The 16651-nt window shown below is 40.3% G+C and overlaps 1 protein-coding gene across 1 annotated transcript in view; it reads right to left on the reverse strand.

Moving 5' to 3' along the window:
* Positions 1 to 2355: 2355 nt before the first annotated feature.
* The window catches only part of LCLAT1 (lysocardiolipin acyltransferase 1), a 139122-nt gene continuing 124826 nt past the window's right edge, over positions 2356 to 16651 (reverse strand). The window contains exon 5 of the mRNA XM_006880562.1: positions 2356 to 2976. Coding sequence (XP_006880624.1) covers positions 2474 to 2976 — 503 coding nt within the window. The 3' untranslated portion in view covers positions 2356 to 2473. The remainder of the gene's footprint in view (positions 2977 to 16651) is intronic.

Here is a 16651-nt window from a genome sequence, read left to right on the forward strand (position 1 = left end):
GGGGGGGGGAAGAAGGGCTTTGACACAGACATGTGTGGAGAAATGTAAACAACTTTGATTTTTTAAAAAACCTGATTGCAAAAAGCCAATACCAAACCAAACCCCTAAACAGGACTTCTTTTTTACATTATTATTTCTAATTCTAAAAGCAAGTACCATATTTTAGTGCTTTCTAATTATGAATTCCAGCTAAGACAAATAAGGTTTGCATTTGAATTAGCAACTCCCCCAAACCCAAAACCAAACAAAAAGCCAAAACATCAACAACAGCAAAAAACCCAAAAAAACCCAACCCACTAAAAACTCCAAGAATCAACAGAAAGAAAGTAAAATTTAAAACATTCCAAACAAAAAAAGAAAAAACCTACAGAGACAAAATATCCCTTTCAAGTTTGCATCTTGGACCAGTTGCCAGGTAAGTTTGGAGGGAGGGAATCAACACAGCACAGTCTTGGCTTGCCTGCATCAGAAACACCTTTAGGAATGAGGGCTCAATGCATCTCTTCTAACCAGCACAAATGCAATCATAATTGTTAAACTATTTCAGTGTTTCCAAATATAACCTAAAGAAAAACCTAAATTAGAAACTCTCTTTTTTATTAAGGGAGGGAAGAAATGGTTAGTGTGGAAAAAAAAAATAAAATTCAACACTAAAGTTAAAAATCATGAGGTTAAACAGTTGGGTTTGGTGCAGATGTGTAGAATAACTAATTAGTGACTACTGCAAGATTGAAAACAGCTTGTGAGGGGCAGTTAAATATAGGTTGGTGAGTTCTGGGAGGGGCGCTACTTAAAACTCTTGCCAATAAAAATGATGGGTCAACAGTGTTCTGTCTCAACCAGTACTTTTCTGAAAGAATTTGTTCTCTAAGTTCAGCTCATGATGTGTTTACCTTTCATGGCAATGCCCAACTCAATTGTTAGGTAAAAGTCACCATCAAGCAAAAATGAGGTGTAATTAAAGAGAAGGCATTCATGCTAAAAGATTGCACAAAGCATTAAGTAGTTTTCGAGGCTGGCTCGATGCAGAAATAAACCTGACAGGTTTGCTAACAGCTAACGACTTTTAATTGCCTTATATTTTCTGCTGCTTTGCCCAGCATCCCTGTGACATGAAGGGAAATGCAGTGCTTGGTTCCAAAAGAGTGGAAACAACAGGATACATTTCTTTTGCCTCAGAAGTAGATTGGTGCTCTTGGTTCACTTGATTTTCCACTGTCTTGAAATGACAGTGCTTAGGTGAACAACTGACTGAAAATAGGTTTAAATTTTAATATTGAAAGAGATGCCTGAGTTGGGTAGATAAAACAGGTAGCTAGGTAGACCTCTTGCTACTATTAAAAAAGATTCCTTTCTCTCCTATCAGTCTGGTAAAATTTGTCAGGGCTATTGAAGCTGAACCATTACTGCTCTGTTAACAATTTTGTTGCTGTTGTTTTAATGGTAGAATCTATGCACATGCTGTTGTTTTAAAGATAAGTATCTATGCACATGGAGAAGACATTACTAACCTTTTTTGGGTAGGTTTTAAAAAGACATATTCCAAAAGACAGATAACTTTCAAAGACACAGTTTCTGACTGCAATAACAATAACTATTCTTCATAAACTTTCCTTTAAAAACCTATTTGACTTCATGGACATAATTTTTAATGCAGAAAAAAACCCTATATCTACCAACAAGTTGTAAGGAAAACAGTACTACGCATGCAAGAGCAAGTACAAGTGAAGGACTAACCCCTAGTCATCCCTGTCCTTTAAAGTTCAAGCTAAGGTCTTCAAGTGGAGTGCTGTGTGCTCCTGAGACACATACAGGTTTTCTTGTTCATGTGAAAAAAAAGGGCACAGGTGGTCTGGGCACAGGTGGTCTTCCTACACTAACGTCAGCACAAGACCAAATGCCAAGAGGTCATGAATGATGAAGGGCTTCCAATCAAAATGTTTGATCAGCCTAAGGGTGGTGATTTCAGTTATCCTGTCTTCAGGAAGGATGGAATGGGTGGAATTGGCAAAGAAAGGAGTGAGGGCAGTCAGAGAGAGGGAGTCCTGGTCACCATATGCCTGGGTCTAGAAGAAGGGTATTCACCTTGTGAGGTTACCGGGGGCAGTGACATACCAGCACTGGACCTGGGCCCATCCTCAAGAGGTCCTGATCCGCCCATGGAGTTTATTAGGTAATCAAATTGAGCCTTGCAAAAAACCTTTGTGTATCCTCTCAGTTATAAGCTTGATGATTGTTTAATATTCTGGCCTAAGTTACTTCACAGAAAGAGCTCCCTGTTAAGCAGTATTGAAATTACATTCAGAGATTTAAAAAAAAAAGGTTGTGTGTGCAGCAACAAATTGCTCCTCCACAATGGTAATAAGATATATTTGACATCATCATGCAAAAATGCTTCCCCGTTTACAAAGGCATAAAACTTTTCCAAAATGTCCCCTAGGTGTTCCCCCCCAACATTGTGAATCTTACAATCTCACATGTTTTTCTTTGCATTTAAATGTGGTTGCTTGCGTAAAAACCGATAACATGCAAGTTCAATGATCTCGAGTCCACCAAATATCCTCTCTTGCAGCACGAAAAAGATAATGGTGATTATAAAATACCACCGAACAAGACTGTACAGATAGATGAGCAGGCACATTGCAGGACTGAACAGGGTCCAGTATAGTATGGACAGCAATTTCACTACAAGGACCCTGAGCTCAGACTTGCAAGGGGGAATTACAGTCTGCCCAGTGAAGGAAAAATTCTTCTCCTTTTGGTAGAAAGAGCGGAGTCGCTCTTCTTTCTCTTCCCACCGTTTGTGGCACCAGAGCTGAAGGTCCTCCTTGGAGGTGGGAAGGGTGTCGATCGGGTATCGGTGGACGTGAAAATGGATTTCCTTGGGAAAGTTTCCATTGAGGAGGTGCTTCTCTGTCTGAGGAATGTTGTGAGGATACGCCACAGTGATGTCATGGACAGCATCAAGGTTCTTACCTACATTTCAGAGACAAAAATACAGATGGAGCAAGGATCATTTGAGGTGATAACGCTGATTCACATGGCAAGACAAAGTCAAAACACTGAAAATCAGGACAGAGTGAACCACGATGAACAAACAAGGGCTATAAATACTGGTGTTCCTCAGCATTTAGGTCAGTATTTACCAATCATTTTCAATGAGATCCCCCACCCCCCTTTCTTTCTTTTTTCTACTTGCTGGTTATCACAAAATCCTTCAGGGGTGAAAAAAAAATCCTCTTCACTAGCAATAGCAGACCTGCCAGCCTAAAGCTACCTAAGTACATTCTGTCAGATCTGAGTAGCAATTAAAAACCACCACCAACAGGATTCACTATTTTCATACCTCCTATTAATAGTCCCTCCTTTCCAAAGGAAAAAGACAAACCTCACCTTTAACCCATTATTATCACAATAAGTGGAAAGAACACCCCTCCTCCCCCGCAGAATCAGACCTTGGGAAAGTGGTTAGAAACAAATGAAAACCTCCCTCTTTTTCAGGTGTGTAAACTTGAAGTTTGAATAAAATTCTGACTTAGTATATAATCACCTTTACCAATTTCATCAATAACTTTGGGTTTTGTGTGTTTTCAGCCAAGCATATGCCAGATGCTGGGGATAAAAAGTAAAACATGGTCCTTAACTTTAAGATGTTACACAGTATAATTAGGGAGATATGCATGTATAATGTCCTAAATTGCATCACATGGAGATACAGAAGGGATTATTAGAGTTCAAGGAGAGAAGCAGGAGTGTGGCAAGCTGCGGCCAAACATGCAGGCAGAGCACAGAGGGAACAAGTCATTAGGAGGATGGTGGAGCTCGATTTCAGAATACGAACTCTGTTCTGTAGATGGTGAATCACCTTTTTGGTAGAGAATCATTAATTATGTAAGAATTTAAACAGAGAAAGAACCAGAATATATCCTTTTAGCAAGGATTACCCTTATGAGCTTTCTGGATAGAGCAAATGGGTAAGTCTTTAACTATTAGCTGAAAGGTTTGTGGTGTGGAATCAACCAGAGGAGCCAGAGAAACCAGGGATGAAAATCAGCTTCCAAAAGTCACAGCTTTGAACAGTGATGCAGTTTGATCCGCACACAAAGTCTCCATGAGAGGGAACTGTTTTGACATGAAATAACAACACTAACCCTGGAAAATAGAAAGGAATAGATAGAAGACCTGACAGGAGAGATGGAAAAAGCTCAAGCGCCCATCAGCAAACAAATGGATAGAAAAACTGTATAGTACATTCACACAATGGAATGTTATGCTGCACCAATAAACTTGAGTCTAGAAGACATGATGCTGAGTGAAATCTCTCTTTCACTAAAGGACAAATACTGCATTAGGACAGTGCTATAAAAACAGGATGAACATAGGGTGGAAGGAAAGCAGGAAAAGAGTGGATGCAAAGTGAACACTATATTGGCATAGGACTATAAAAGGAATGGATAACAAGACATTACATGTATGATAATTCACATTCTGGAACAAGACGTACATTACAAAGTGAACGGGAGGAGGGAGGGAAATGTGTATCACTGAATGAATGAAAACCTATCCTTTCTGTAAACTTTCATTAAAATCACAATTTTTTAAAAAAGGAAGGGACCTGAAATAAGGCAAAGTATTGCCACTGGCTGTTACAGAGTGTGCCCTTGACTCATGGTAACCTCCTGTGCAATAAGACTGCTGTGATCCAGTGGATTTCATTGGCTCGTTTTGGGAAGCAGAACATGAGGCCTTTTGTGTTAGACTGAAAAGTCCACTGAAACCCGTTCAGCATTATGGCACTATGCCAGTCTCCCCTAAAAGGCGTGCACCAAATGGAGCTGTAGCTGTATTTAGGCGTGGTGGCCAGGAATCAAAGCTGGCTCTCCTACATGAATGGTGAGAAGGCTCCCACTATGATGACTGTCCACAAGACAGAGATGAGGAGAGTAATTAGATGACTATTGCAATATTGCAGGGAAGGAGGTGAGAGTCAAAAGAAGAGACATGTCCAGAAAAAATCTCAAGGACGAAGTGACATGACATGAGATAGAAGTCAACTGGATCTGGCTGTGAGACAGAAAGGAGTAAGCCCAGGAGTCTCTGGCAAGAATTAGACGTGGACTGTTGTTGTTAGGTGCTGTTGAGTCAAGTACAGCCCATATCGACTCTATGAAACAATAGACCTGAGCCCTGTCCTAGCCTGTGCTATCCTCACAATCTCTGATTGTGGACCTAGATTCACCTTGTATAAATACTGTTAGATCTAGAAGGGATCATGGGGATCATTTATGCAAACCCCCTGGATGAAGGCTCAGAGAAGTATTGTGCCCAGAGGTTGGCTCACAGTCTCTGAATGTTGCTCTTTTACATAGTTGTTCTTTTACATGGTATCTTCAATGTGAAACTTTTGGTGGCCACTTGCTTGTTGTGCTTTAACTGGAATGTGTACATGGAAAGGTGGGCTGACAAAAAGTATGTGAAAAAGGAGACCTGTCCTTTCACTGATATACAGAGCATCATTCACCTCTTAAACTGAGCTAGTTACCTGTTAACTCATCCACATTAAAAATCAAGGGATCTTTTGTCTATTATCAACAGTCATTACTATCTTGCTCCATAATAGAGAAAACGTTTCCTTGACTCTACAACCTAGTTTAATATTTTATTGCACTGTTATTCCCCAGACCACAGAACCCTCTTATTTATACCCATCTACCCCAACTGAATCCTTGTTCTCTTGCCTTTTAACAACTTCATCTACCCTTTCCCCATTTCCTTTCACCATGGAGAAACGGGACTTGTGGTCCTATGTCATGGCAACTATCTTCTGTGATTCAAAGCTGAGTCCCACTTCATTTACCTTCAAAACCTCACTCAGTATTCCTGCTTTTTCCTTTGTTCACATTTTTCTCTTCAAAGTTATGGTGTTGATCGATGTCACTTTTTGTCACATTCTGGACTGCTCGTGTTTCCCCCTGTATCATCTCCTGCCATCTTTCTACTTCATCATGCTATTCAACTTTTCACATTTAATAGGAAATGCTGCTCTTATGTACCAGATGTTTTCTTATAAGTGGTTCTCAGTGCTTAACAATTAATCAGCCAAATCAAACCAAACAAATTAGTTGTCACTGAGTTGAGTTCCACTCATGGCAACTTCCTGTGTATCAATAGTCGAAATGTGCTTCAGAGCGTTTTTAATGGCTGATTTCCAGAATTAGGTTGCCATGTTTTCTGAGATGCAGGCCTGTATCATCAACTTTTTAAATTAGCAGCCAAATACTTAATTGTTTGTGCCAACATGTATACCGCAAAGTGGTTTCACGTCAGAGAAAAAAGTTTCTTACTAGTTTAAGAAAGAAGCAAAATTGTTCCCTTGTTTTCTCCTTTCTTCTTCCTTACAGCCTTTAGATTATGGTGTGTGTGTGTGTGTGTGTGTATGTGCAAACACATGCTCAAGTGTGCATACATACAACATGTATATATGCTTGCATGTCTGCAAGACTGTGGGATTATAACATTTGGCATATAAATAGCAAGTTATGAGACAATGATAGTGCTCATTGACACTCAATGACAGGTATTTTCCAAAGTAAAAAAAAAAAGTCCGGGTTCACTGCAGTACAGAGTGTTAAAAATCAGGTTGTTGTTGGTAGGGCTCTCATTCATAGTGGCCTTGCCCAATCCTGCATCACTCTCAACATCTCCCACTGCTGCAGTTACTAGGTCAATGCATCTCAATGACAGTCTTCCACTTTTCACTGACTTCCACCTTTGCAAGCATGATGTTCCCCTATCCAAGGACTGGCATCTTCTAACAACATGCCCAAAGCATGTGGGATGATGTCTCATAACCTTTGTTGCTAAGGAGCACTCTGAGTTTCTTTCAAGCCAGATTTATTTATCATGGAAGATTCAAAGATATCAGTTCTTCTTCAGTCTTTTTTATTCACTGTACCTCTTCGCAGGCATATAAAGCATCTTAAAATGCCATGGCTTGGGCCAAGAGTGCCTTAGTCTTTAATTGGGTATACTGGTCTTTGGCACTTGCAGGAAGTCAGATCTGCCCACTGTAATATGTTCTTTGGCTTTATGGCTGCTGCCTCCATGAGTGTTGAATGTGGATCTAAGTAAAATGAAATCCTTGACAGCTTCGATCTTTTCTCCATTTATTATGATGTGGTTTATTGGTCTAGTTGTGAAGATTTTTATTTTGTTGTGGAGGTGTAATCCATAATGAAGGCTGTAGTTTTTGAACTCCTTCCTTAGTGATTCAAGTCTTCTTCCCTTTCTAATAAAGACTGTGTCTGGTCATCTGTATAATGCAGGTTGTTAAGAATCTTCTCTAATCTTAATCTTAATGCCATGTTTTTCTTCATATAGCCAGCTTCTTGGCTTATTTAGTTAGCATACAAAGTAAATAGGCATGATGAAAGGAAAAAACCCTGATATAAAACTTCTCTGGTTTTAAACCATGAGTATCCAGGCATAAATGACTTGCTCATTATGTAAATTTGAGATTCTTTATCTGCCACATGGGAATAATGCCTCTCTTGGAAGGCTACAGAAAATATACATCAATTGCTTAACAAATTCCAGGTATTTACTAAAGATCACTGGGTATAAGGTAAAAAAAAAAAAGAAAGAAAGAAAAAAAAGGAAAAGGTTCATTTAAAGAGGAAAAAAGAAAAGGGAAAAGCCAGCCAATTTGTAAAAGAAGTCTATAGTAACTCTGTAAAGGCAATTTTATGCAGATGGAAGACCTTGATGTTTTCATTTCAAGCTTCTTTTCATTTTATACTGTGTATTTTTCAACCTTTAACACATCATACTGTCCAGGAGTGGTGCTGTCAGCCCAAAGGCAGCCAGGTGAATCCACCAGCTTCTTTGAGGTAGAAAGACAAGCAATCTCCTTCCAAGTGATTTAAGGCCTCTGAAAACCCACTGGAGAGTCAGCTATGAGTCAGTTCTAACTTCACTGCACAAAACAACAACATAAACCAGGAGAAGATAAAATAGATGAATGGGATCTTCTAAGAATCAAATCCCTATGCACATCCAAAACCTTCTCCAACAGGGTAAAAAGGGAAGCCACCAACTGGGAAAAAGTATTTGATAATGACATAACAGATAAGGGACTTATATCCAGAATTTATAAAACACTTGAGCACCACAACAAGATAAAGGTAAATAATCCAATAAAAAAATGGGCACAGGATATGAACAGACATTTCACTGAAGAAGACATTCAGATGACTCAGATGGCTAACAAGCACATGAAAAAAATGTTCAAAATCCCTAGCCCTAAGAGAGATGCAAATCAAGACAACTATGAGATATCATCTCACCCCAGTCAGAATAGCAAAATTTAACAGAACAGCAAGCAACAAATACTGGCGAGGTTGTGGAGAAACTGGAACCCTTATCCACTGTTGGTGGGAGTGTAAAATAGTGCAACCACTGTGGAAGGTGGTATGGCGCTTTCCGTTTGACCCAGAAATTCCACTACTGGGAATATACCCCAAAGAGACCATAACTGACATCCAAGCAGATATATGCACATGCATGTTTATTGCAGCTTTGTTCACAATAGCAAGGAGTTGGAAACAACCTAAGTGCCCATCAACAAACGAATGGATAGAGAAGCTGTGGTATATTCAGACAATGGAATACTATGCTGCATTGAAAAAACAAGGAACTCATGCAATATTATTGAAAATGGTTGACTCTGGAGAACATTATGCCGAGTGAAATATCCCAGTCACAAAAGGACAAATATTGCATGGTGCCACTGTTGTAAAAGAGGACTGACCTTGGGGTTGGGGAGAGACTGAGTAAGATGGGTTCAATAATGTATACTGCATTGAAACAGATGAGGGAGAAAACTGTTTAAAAGGGATATGTGATTAGGTATTTTTATCATGACAGGAGTCTAGAGCGAAGGTTACATGGTGGAGTGGACCTGGGGGAGGGTTTGTAAAACAATGAAATAATTGTTCTTTTACTTTTCCAAGAGGGTAGTGTACTAGGGGGGAGGGATGAGAGGGGAGAAAAGTGCAACAATGAATGGAAATCAAAAGTCTCTGTAAATTTTTAGTGAAATTAATAATAAATTTAAATAAAACAAAAAAAAGATGTTATGGGTAGAATATTGAATGATCCAGAAAGCATCAATAGATGATAGAAAGAGTTCACAGAGTAACTGTAGCAAAAAAGAATTGACTGACAGAGGAGAATTTCATGAAACAACATATGACAAGATGCAATGAAGGAATTGATGAAGCAGGAAGTTCAAGATGTTGTGAAGGCATTGGCAAAAATTAAGGGCACAGGAATTGATAGAATACCAACTGACATATTTCAACAAACAGATACATCAATGGAAGTGCTCACCAGGCTGTGCCAAGAAACTTGGAGGACAACTTCCTTGCCAATTAAAATCCATATTTATTCCCATTTCAAAAAAAGGTGATCCAACAGATAGTGGAAATTATTGAACAATATCTGTGTTATTATGAGGGTCTCTTAAAACTAAAAAGAAAAATTATTGCTACCCATTACCTTTGAATTTTTAACCTTGACCCCTGAGTATCACAGTATCAATTTTATGACGTTTTATCCTTTTGTGATTGAATTATTTCATTGATTGTAATGCCTTCTAGACTTGTTTATGTTGTGTTTAAAAATAATACTTTAAAAATAACTTATAGTTCTTTAGTGCTGTGTAGAATTCCATAAAACAATGTACTGGCCAAAACCCCCCCCCCCAAAAAAAACAACATAGTTTTATAAATCATATCCACTACTATCAAATCAGTACCACCTGATATAGACCCTCTGTTGTTACTGTGTGCTATCAAGTCAGAACTAACTCATAGTTGACCCTCCCAGGGGTTTCCAGGGACCATAAAACTCATGGGAGGAGACTGTCCACCTTTCTCTCTCAGAACAGCTGGTGGATTTGAACTGTGTACCTTTGTGCTGGCAGCGCAACTCCTTACCACCAGATCATCAGAGCTCCCTACGGACCCTATATATAAGATAGAGGAAAATTACTCACAGGTTTGTAATTTTCACAGAAGCAGAGTGTCTCATGTCTCTTTCAAGGAAAAGCTAGGTGGTAGGGTCAAACTACTGATCTTTCAGTTAACAACTGAATTCTTTACCCACTATGACACCAAGGTGTAGAGAAGCTAAAAATGATTGGATCATAGGTAAATTTTTCTGTTAAACACTCCCAAGTAAAGCTTAATTGATTCAACAAGCCAGGCCCTACTATCTACTTTGTGACAGAGATCTAAACTTTGCTGCTGCTGTTGTTGTTGTTATGTGCCATTGAGTCGCTTACGACTCTTTAGCATTATCTAAATTCTAATCATGTAACCCTAAAAAAGTTTACAAAAACAACATGGCTTAAAACTGTATGTAAAAACAGGCCCAAAGCAAAGAATTCTCTGCCATTTTTTTTTCTTTTGTGAGAAATTTGGTTGAAGATGTACATTATTAGTGAAGGAGGGCCAGGCTCTCTTTTTCTTTCAGGAATACAAGGTAAATATCCTTAATGGCAGAAGCACTGGAGCTTCTTGGGCCTGGCTCAGCTTTATGGACCACAAGGGTCACAAAAATGTCTGTTAAATGGCATTAGGAGGAGTCCTCACTTTCTGCCCAAATTCAGTTGCATTATTTTCAACTCTTCAAAAGTCAGAATTCCAGGATTTCCAGCAAGATGGCAATCTAGGCAAATGGCAGCTCGGATCCTTTACAACAAAGACGTTAGATAACAGAAGTGAATGACATTCCTAGAACCCTAAGTTTCAAAAGAAAGAATAAAAATGTGGTCAAATACTGACTGAAAGAAGAAATAGGATGGAAACATTGAATAAGGAGACAGAGCAGTGAATTCTGCACGGCTCTGACAACAGAGTCATTTAGAACTTTTGCAAGCAGGTTTATGATCAGAATACAAAACCAGGCCAACAGCTGTGCCCAAACCAGTGTCTGGCTGATGACAAGAAAGGGAAGATTTTTTTTTTCTTGTACCCACACCCTCCCAGTAATCAGGAGAGTAACTGTCCCCCCTTGTACCCCACACCCTCCTGGTAATCAGAGGAGTGACTATCTTCCTTTGTACCTTACAGCCTCCTAGTGACCAGGGGAACAATTGTCCCTTTGCCCACACATGCTGTGCCATTTCTGTGGATTGTGCAAGTCCCAGCCCCACATCTGGAGTCGTGTGCTCTCTACCTCCTGGGGTCATCAGAGCGTGCTATTCCTAGGTGGGTGCCTGGCCTGCAGCCATACCTCAGATTGACAGGAACATTATCCTCTAATGGGGTTCCTGTTCACTTCCCAGATTGGGACAAACTTTCCCTAATAGGAAGTCCCTGTGAATCTGATGCTTGGTGAATGTCACACCCAAGTTGTAATATATACAGTCTAGGAATTCCAATAGAGAGGCAAGAGTTGGGATGGCTTGGCAGAAGTGGGTATGGCGGGGGCATGGTAATATGAATGTAGAAATGATATTCTACAAAACTTAGGTATGCTGGCAGGTGTAGTTAATTTCATTTACCCATATCAGTTCATTCTCTTTATTGTCCTATATATACACGTGTAGATTAGTCTCTTATTGCTGATCATATGATACTCTGCTGGTGTCGTTTGTATTATGTTGCACTGCTAACTAAAAGGTCAGGGGTTTTAATCTACCAGCTTGCCGGAGAAAGGACGGGAATTCTCCTCCCATAAAGACATAGCCTAGAAAACCTCATGGAGGGTCACTAGGAGGTGAATCAATTTGACAGTATTTTGTTTGTCTTTAAAATTTTTTAAATTGCTGATAACATAAGATTGAGTATATAATAATGTTTGTTCTTGTTGTTATGTGCCGTCGAGTCGTTTGCGACTCATAGCGACCCTATGCACAACAGCCCTAAACCCTGCTCTATCCTGTGCCAACGGCACCGCCTCTGACACACCCATCCCGATTACCCCAGTCACCGAGTCAATCCATCTCATAGAGGGTCTTCCCCTCCTGCGCCGTCCCTCCACCCTCCCAAGCATGATGTCCCTCTCCAATGACCCGTCCCTCCTGGCAACATGTCCAAAGTATGTCAGACGAAGCCCCAGAATCCTTGCCTCCAAGGAGTGGCTTGGTTTAATCCTCTCCAAGATGAATCTGTTTGTTTTCCTGGCAGTCCATGGTACATTCAGTACTCTTCTCCAGCACCACAGCTCAAAAGCATCCACTCTCCTTCTGTCCTCCCTAGTCATTGTCCAACTCTCTGATGCATAACAAGCGATTGCAAAGACCATGGCCTGTATCAGGCGCACCTTAGTCTCAAGAGAGACATTGTTGCTCCTGAGTACTTTAGAGAGGTCCCTAACAGCAGACTTTCCCATCGCGATACGCTTTTTGATTTCCTGACTGCTGGTGCCAAGAGTGTTAATTTATTTCTTGCGCACCTGTCCGTATTTTCCTTTATTTAATGATACTGTGCTGACTGATTATCCTGTCATTGTATACTGCTTTTTCCCTCACCCATCTTAATGTGCCTATTGTCCACTTACTGATATTACTCTCCTCTTATCCCTAGTAACCATTAAAGAATGTTTCCTCTTCAATATAGACCTTTATTTAGCTTTTATAATGATGGATTCATACAATATTTGTCCTTTTGTGACTGGGGTATTGAGGTTGATGTGTTAGGACAATGTAATTGGCTCAGGATATAGTAGTGCAGTTGTACATAGGGTCACTATGAGTCAGAGTTGACACTTTACAACAACAACAAATGTCCTATTTCTCACATATTATTAGGAAGGACCCATCTTTGGAAAGAGATACTCCTGGAAAAGTAGAAGAGTCTAAGATGCGACCCGTAAACAAAATACATGTACAGCACAGATATTTTAAAAACTTGTTTTACACAACCATTATATAAAAACTATTAAAATGTACAATATGCCTACTAAGAAAGTTGTTGAATGAAAGCCATCATTAAGTTGGGAGTCACATAGATTCAACAGGCAGAGTACTTTCTAAAAACACCAAACTTGAACTCAGGGGAAGAAAAGAGAAAACTAATTAGTAGGAGTATTTACAGAAATGGATGCATGACCTCAAAATGCTACAGTCACTAAGAATCCTACATTGATCCCTTTAGAAGTTGCCTTATTCAGAAGCGTACTACAGACACATAAACGAAACAAAATTTGAATTATCCGTTTCCAAGATTTTATACCTTTTTACTACTGCTCCGCAGAGCGCCTGAAGGCATTTCAGCTTGCCAAATCTTCTGCCCTCAGAAGTTCATTGAGCTGGATGAACAGATACATGTTTTGGTGGGAACATTTTATTTTGTTAGCTGGGAGTGGAGAACAAGGTGCTGGTGCCCTATCCTCTGCAGGATCCATTTTCTTCTGTCTTGTTTACCAAACATGCTGTAACTTGTCCAGTCATTCCCTCTTGACCCTACCTCATCTTTCAGCCACCACTTATTTCTCTGCTCACTTATAGAGTGTTTTTTTCTGCTTCTCTCTTCAATCCTTCCATTTCTATCTTGTATCCATGCCAATTAATCTCCCTACCCCCCCTCACCATTTCATCATAATGAAACATGATAACTTTCATGTAACCATATCTAAAGATTTTCTCTCCTTGAAACACTTCTTTGACCTTGCTTCCTGGCCACACAACTCTCCCAGCTTTTCTCCAGTCTCACTGGTCACTCCCAATTCTCCTTTGTGGGCCACTCCTCAGCTCTCTGATTTCTGCACACAGGAGTCCCAGGCATTGGATTCCGCTCTTCATTATCTACACTCATGCCCTACATATCTTCCAGATTTAAATGCCAAACATGTCCTGGTGCCTCCCAACATTTTATCTCTAGACTGCCTCTCCCTCTTCCAGATTCATATTTGACTACTAATTTGACATTTACTTTTGTACGTCTAATAGTATCTTAAACTTAACATGGCCTAAGCTAGCCTTCTCTCTGACCTTTCCCCCAAAATCTGTGCTTCTTGGTCTGTCTTAGTTAAAGGTCTTTCCTCTAGTTCAGGCCAAAAATCTCAGTCATCCTTAATTCTTGTCCTTCTTTTATATTTTATATCTAATCCATCACAAAAGGCTATTATTATTTCTATCTTCAAATTAATATATGAAACACAATATTTCTTACTACTCACCAATTCTATCTCAGTCTACTACAATAATCTCACCTAGGCTACTGAATACACCATGGGCTGCTAAGAGAACAAACAGGTTTGTCCTGGAGAGGATGAAGCCAGGCTACTCCTTGGAAGAAAGGATTCTGACGCTTCATCTGACAGACTTTGGACATGTTGCAAGGAGGGAACAGTCCTTGGAGAGAGATGTCATGCTTGAGAGGGTGGAGGGACAGCACAAGAGAGGAAGACTCTTGATGAAATGGATTGATTCAGTGACTGGGGTAACGGGGGTAGGTGTGTCAGAGACAGATTGGCACAGGACAGAGCAGGGTTGAGAGCTGTTGTACAAGTGGCACTATGAGTCACAGGTGACTCGATGGCACATAACAACAGTCTATTGCAACCACCTACCTAACTGGTCTTTTTTACTTCTTACCCTTCTTTCACTTACATATTTTTCTCAGTATGACAAGGAGAATAATCCTTTAATAACGTCAGTCACTAGCTCATAATCCCCAACCCTGTGACTGCCATCTCACTTGGAGAGAAGCCAATCAACAAAGGCCAACATGATCTGGCAAATGTATTACCTTTCTTCATCTTCAACTACCATTCACCTGGCTTACGCAGCAGCTGCACCCTACCATCTCAGGACCTTCTGACTGAGAGATTTCCTTTGCAAGGAGGACTTCTAACTACCCTATGTATGATGACAGCCTCCTCGCTTCTCTGTCTTACTGTAACCAGGGGAGGAAGACTTTGGACGAGACGGACTAACACAGTGACTGGGGTAACAGGGGCAGGTGTGTTTGCGACAGTGAGACTGGCTCAGCGTAGGACAGATTTCAGAACTATCGTGCACATGGTTGCTATGAGTCACAGGCACATAACAACAACAACAACAACAACATTGGCTTGTGAAAAAATTTAATTACAGGGATAAGGACATCTTTCCATTTTGGTTACTGGTATTTTTCCATTGCTTCCTCAAAATACTCTATAAATATCTGCCAAATGCATAAACTGAATAAGCAGGAAGGAGAAACTGAGCCGAGCTTCCTTCGCTGGGATAATTTCTGCTTGGATGAGAACCTGAGGCAGGGCCTTCTCGAAGAGCCTGCAGTAGAAAGGGGCACTCTGGGAGCCTGTCACTGGAGAATAATTTTGATTTATGATCCTCCAGCCCATAAAGAGAAGAGCCCAGGGATTCATACTTCTGCCCTTCAGTGAGCCTCAGACATGCTTTGTTAAACCTCAGGTACTCTGTAGTCCTATCATTCTGTCTCTCTTTATGCAATCTCTGCTATATTACAGCTAAATCAGTGGTGGTGTTCTTGTGTTAGCTGGCAATTTGAGACAGTAAGTAGTCTCAAATCACATGCAAGGAAGTCAAGGTCACATGCGTGTGGTGGCAACAGTAGTAGGTCAAGGGAGCTAATTACCAAATCCCAGGCTCTCTAGAGAGAGCTTAACAGTGGGAAGCCAGGGAATCTGCCAAAGTGGATAGGTGTCCATTATAGGGTAAAGTGCTAAGTGCGTTTCCAATGCTATCTTTCCTCCCTCTTTTCTATCTTTAAGCCGGCTGATGAATATTTCCAAGTTCAAGGAATATTATGTATAGAATGCTATTTTTACATTGCAAGGCTTCATTCCTTAAATTTGCAATCCCCTGTGCTTTCTCTAGCAGCTCTCTGAGAACAAAGGAAACTTCATTAAATGAGCTGGAATGCAGCCTTTGAATTAATTGAGGTATTATAATAGAAACATTTGTTTCCTGATCAATTCTCAAGAATACGTCTTTAAATAGAACCCAACTTCCCCACAGCAAAGCCTATAATTCTCTATTGTGCTACATTTTTACTTTACCCATAAAACACATGGGATTCCCACCAGCTTGAATTTTATTTCTTCCTCAGAGTTGCATTCCCATCAATACAGATATTATTCTGAAACCATTAATTGCCACCTTCCTTACCCAACACTCTCATTTTTACTCTGACTTCTCCCCAGGGGGAGGGGGCTCACTTCTGCAAAGGACCACAGTATTTCACCAGTGTTATAGATTATCATCCTATCATTAGTTCATGTGGCCTGCCAATGGGTTCATTGACTGCTAACCCCTTTTCTCCTGCTGTGGTGCTGTTGGTGCTCAAACCAGGCCAAGAGCGGTTTAGAACCTTAGCATGACTTGGCCTGCGAGCCTCAGCTTCTAATCCCGACTCCCCCTTACCTTTGGCCAACAGCACTGCTGTCAGAGAGCAGTACTAATGGGCAGAGCGGAGGAGAGACAGGGAGGGCAGTGCTGGCTTTTGGAACAGCAGTTCTCAAGGACCAGATGACTAAGGAAGCAAAGCTAGATATGGGACCTTAAAAGACCAAGAACCCCTTTCTTTTTTTTATTATTTTTTTAAAAAAAATTATTATTTTTATATGAGTGTACCATTAAATCAGATCTGACAGATCTGACTGGTACAGGAGATTG

Source organism: Elephantulus edwardii, unplaced genomic scaffold (assembly GCF_000299155.1).
Source record: "Elephantulus edwardii isolate Elephantulus edwardi_28Jun2011 unplaced genomic scaffold, EleEdw1.0 scaffold00009, whole genome shotgun sequence".
In the NCBI taxonomy this organism is placed as follows: Eukaryota; Metazoa; Chordata; class Mammalia; order Macroscelidea; family Macroscelididae; genus Elephantulus; species Elephantulus edwardii.